General features: G+C 39.3%; 1 protein-coding gene across 3 annotated transcripts in view; it reads left to right on the forward strand.

The window, feature by feature from the left end:
• The window catches only part of LOC107266547 (aromatic-L-amino-acid decarboxylase), a 4,845-nt gene extending 4,081 nt beyond the window's left edge, over positions 1–764 (forward strand). For all 3 annotated transcript variants that reach the window (XM_015737163.2, XM_025083795.1, XM_025083796.1), the window contains one exon: positions 110–764. In XM_015737163.2, the coding sequence (XP_015592649.1) occupies positions 110–424 (315 nt within the window). In that variant the 3' untranslated portion in view covers positions 425–764. The remainder of the gene's footprint in view (positions 1–109) is intronic.
• Positions 765–3,211: the final 2,447 nt, after the last annotated feature.

Raw genomic sequence — 3,211 nt, forward strand, 5'->3', positions numbered from 1 at the left:
TGGGTCTCGTGTGCTTCAGAATGAAAGTAAGGAAGGAAATAGAATATATTTTTACAATGTAATCGTCGGTCGGTAATAAAAATAAATGTACAATTTTGTTATTCCTCAGGGCGATAACAGTCTCACCAAAGAACTATTGGATCGTTTAATGAAGAGGAAACGTATTTACACAATAGCAGCGAATTACAAGGACCAGCTGATAGTGCGATTCGTAGTTTGCAGCAGACTGTGCGAAGAGAAGGACATAGAGTTTGCCTGGAATGAAATAAGCAGTCGAGCAACGGAAATATTAGCTTCGAAAAATCAAACAGCTAAGATCAACCGAAACGCCGGTTCGGCAGCCGCTAAAGAAGGCGGCGAGATTGTGGCAAGAATACAAGGATTAAAAATCGATGCGAAAGAAAATTCCCAAAAAATTTCGTAACTAAAAAAAAACACCCAATCGCCCGCAATGCCGCAGCGTATAGATAATTTTAATATATTAACATTTTTTAATAAACCACATTCCACGTATTTTCTCATGAAACTATATTTTCAGTATTTCGAAAAATTTGAAAATTATTTTTTTAACGACCTATAGCCAAATTACGTTAGCCGCACGTTTCTGCTAACATACTAACAAGCAACGTACACGAGGTGACTCTCGTTCATTTTTATGAAATAACGCAGCCAAGTAGAGCGTCTCGATACACGAGGATGCGTAAAATACTAGTTACCCATATTGGTGTAAATTATAAATATAATAAAATATTTTTATAGCCCAAGACTATCTAGGAATGCCAGCTAGCTCCCTGCCAGTCTTTTTTGGTTGATCAAAATCGAGTATCCACCGTGGCTGTAATTTGGTACTACGCACTGTACCAAACTAGTGCACTGCTTGAATTGAGACTCTGATATACGCTGTGTAATAGCAACAGATCTTGAGCTATTACTTTCCTTCTCTTTTCTAATTGCTATAATCAACTTATCAAGTTGCAACTATGTCATATCGCGATCCTACCCGACCACCGGCCTTGCGTGAGCTTCCACTGTAGAGCTTGTAACGTGACGTCCAGCGGACGACCGGAAACTACGGAGCGGAGCACCTGAACCCCTCTAAAAATTATCACCGGAAATACGAGGAGCTATATCAAGCACACATATACGTACGTGCACATGAATTACGCACGTCTGAATAAGTCCTGACTTCGTACACTAATCGTATTGAACTTGGTGGAATCGAATCAGAACCCTCAATTCCTATAGCGAGGTATCAATATCCTTTTCCCGTACATAGGGATTCATAAGATATTTCATACGAAACACAGGTACAACAAGAGTTCACTCGGGTAAGGAGTCTCTGCCAGCCGTGCCCTGTGCAGCCGATTGCCTGTACTTCGCGCAGGACTCTACCGAGTCTGTTGATCTGTTGATCTGGTACGCGCTATCAAACTGAATCACACGCATACGGGAAAGAAGGATTTGATAAAAACAATCGTAAATCAAATTGGTAATCATAGAAATTTCTGACGCAGGTGAACTACTAGAGCGATAGGATTACTGAGAAATGATGTTTAATATATTAATTTTGAAATTAACAAGGTCGGAATTTTCTTTTTTCCTATAATTAAATTTTTTTTCTATCGTTACATTTTTTTATTTTAAATGCAGGTAAACTCGCCTAGCTGACCTTCGCCAAGCCTGCATGGGTAATTGGAAGGGCATGTCTTAACGTTTTCGTTTATCGGAGCAGCCAGAGAGAGAGAGAATCGTCGTGACAGATTCCTCGTACACGATTAACTTTTTACGCAGCTTACGTGTTTCCGCATTATGTAAGCTAACCGATGTTTATTCATATTTACGTTAATGAATGTATTTTGTTTACAAATCAGTGCAATCGTAAATTAATGCACGTGCAGAATACTAAACTCCTGATATATCGATGAAAGAATATTGGGCATGTTATAGATTACCGGGTCTGTTCGGTAATGTACTGCCAGTACTGCGACTAAGGCTGCATTCTTATTCGTGCATACGTATCTTCGAGAAATGTTATTACTTTCACAGTACTGTCACTGAATTTCGGTGTATTTGTCTTCTGGGAAAAATGGTTTAAGATACTAATAACATCCGTGACAGTGAAAATGGCAATTGGTGCGTTCCGATATGCAGCTGGTTTGTCCTATGAAAATAGTTGACCCAATCTCGTCATAGATTACATCTGCCAGGCACTGGAGATAGTTTATACCAGTAATTTTTATCAAACCCTTCTCTCCGTGCAGAAGGCAAAGAGGCACCTGCTTGCTTTACATACCGGTTATTACGTTCCTCAGATAACTTAATCTCCATGAATCGGGGGTCTGCGTTACAGCCAATAAAAGGCTTAATAAACATCAGAAATTAATAATTGTTGCCGCAGATCACGAGAACTCTCATTCGTCATAGGATCGCCAGTACGAACAGTCGTGCATTTAATGTAATATTTTTTCCTTGTACAGTCTCAAAATATTTCGAGTTTTTTTTTTTATTTTTCGCTTCGCTCCGAGGATCCAGCTTCTTTGCTTCAAATAGGTGAGTTATTTTATTTAATATGATCATTCAAGTGCTTTCTACGGTATGTAGGGTTTGTCCGGGAAAATAAAAAAAAAAATAAGTTTTTACCAAATACCGGATATATTAAATACGTATTGTAACGTTTGTCGATAGTGCAATTTCGTACGCTCCTTATGAGTTATCGGGGATAGCGTCTTTAAGAATTTAGGCGACACAGGATTACATGGTAAAATAAAGTAACAAAAATTTATTCAATTATCGATAACGGGTACAACAGTTTTGTGATCGATATCGATTAAAATCGTCTAAGTCAACCGTCGGTATTGTAGGAAAAGGATTGTCAAGGAAGACTCATCTCTTACAGTGTCAAATCACTGTTTGGAACAGAAGTGGGGAAACTAGGCAAAAGCAGCCATTAGAAATTACAATGGGGTTGTTAGGAACACCTAAAATATAGGTGTAGAGTTCAGTTGGCTCGGTCCGTCTAAGCACGCCTCTGTACCCTGCATCTTCCAAGGGTCCTGAGGACCCTAGAAAGTGGGCTGAGTAGTAGGCATTCCGCAGGGAACTCGATACATGTGTCCTAGCACCTCCAAGGTATCATGTTTGAAATAAAGGGACCCTTCACACCAAGTGTGTCTAATACCAGTAGAAATGCACCGTATGGTAAATTCATCGA

This window comes from Cephus cinctus, unplaced genomic scaffold (assembly GCF_000341935.2).
Source record: "Cephus cinctus unplaced genomic scaffold, Ccin1 Ccin1_scaffold0325, whole genome shotgun sequence".
NCBI lineage: Eukaryota > Metazoa > Arthropoda > Insecta > Hymenoptera > Cephidae > Cephus > Cephus cinctus.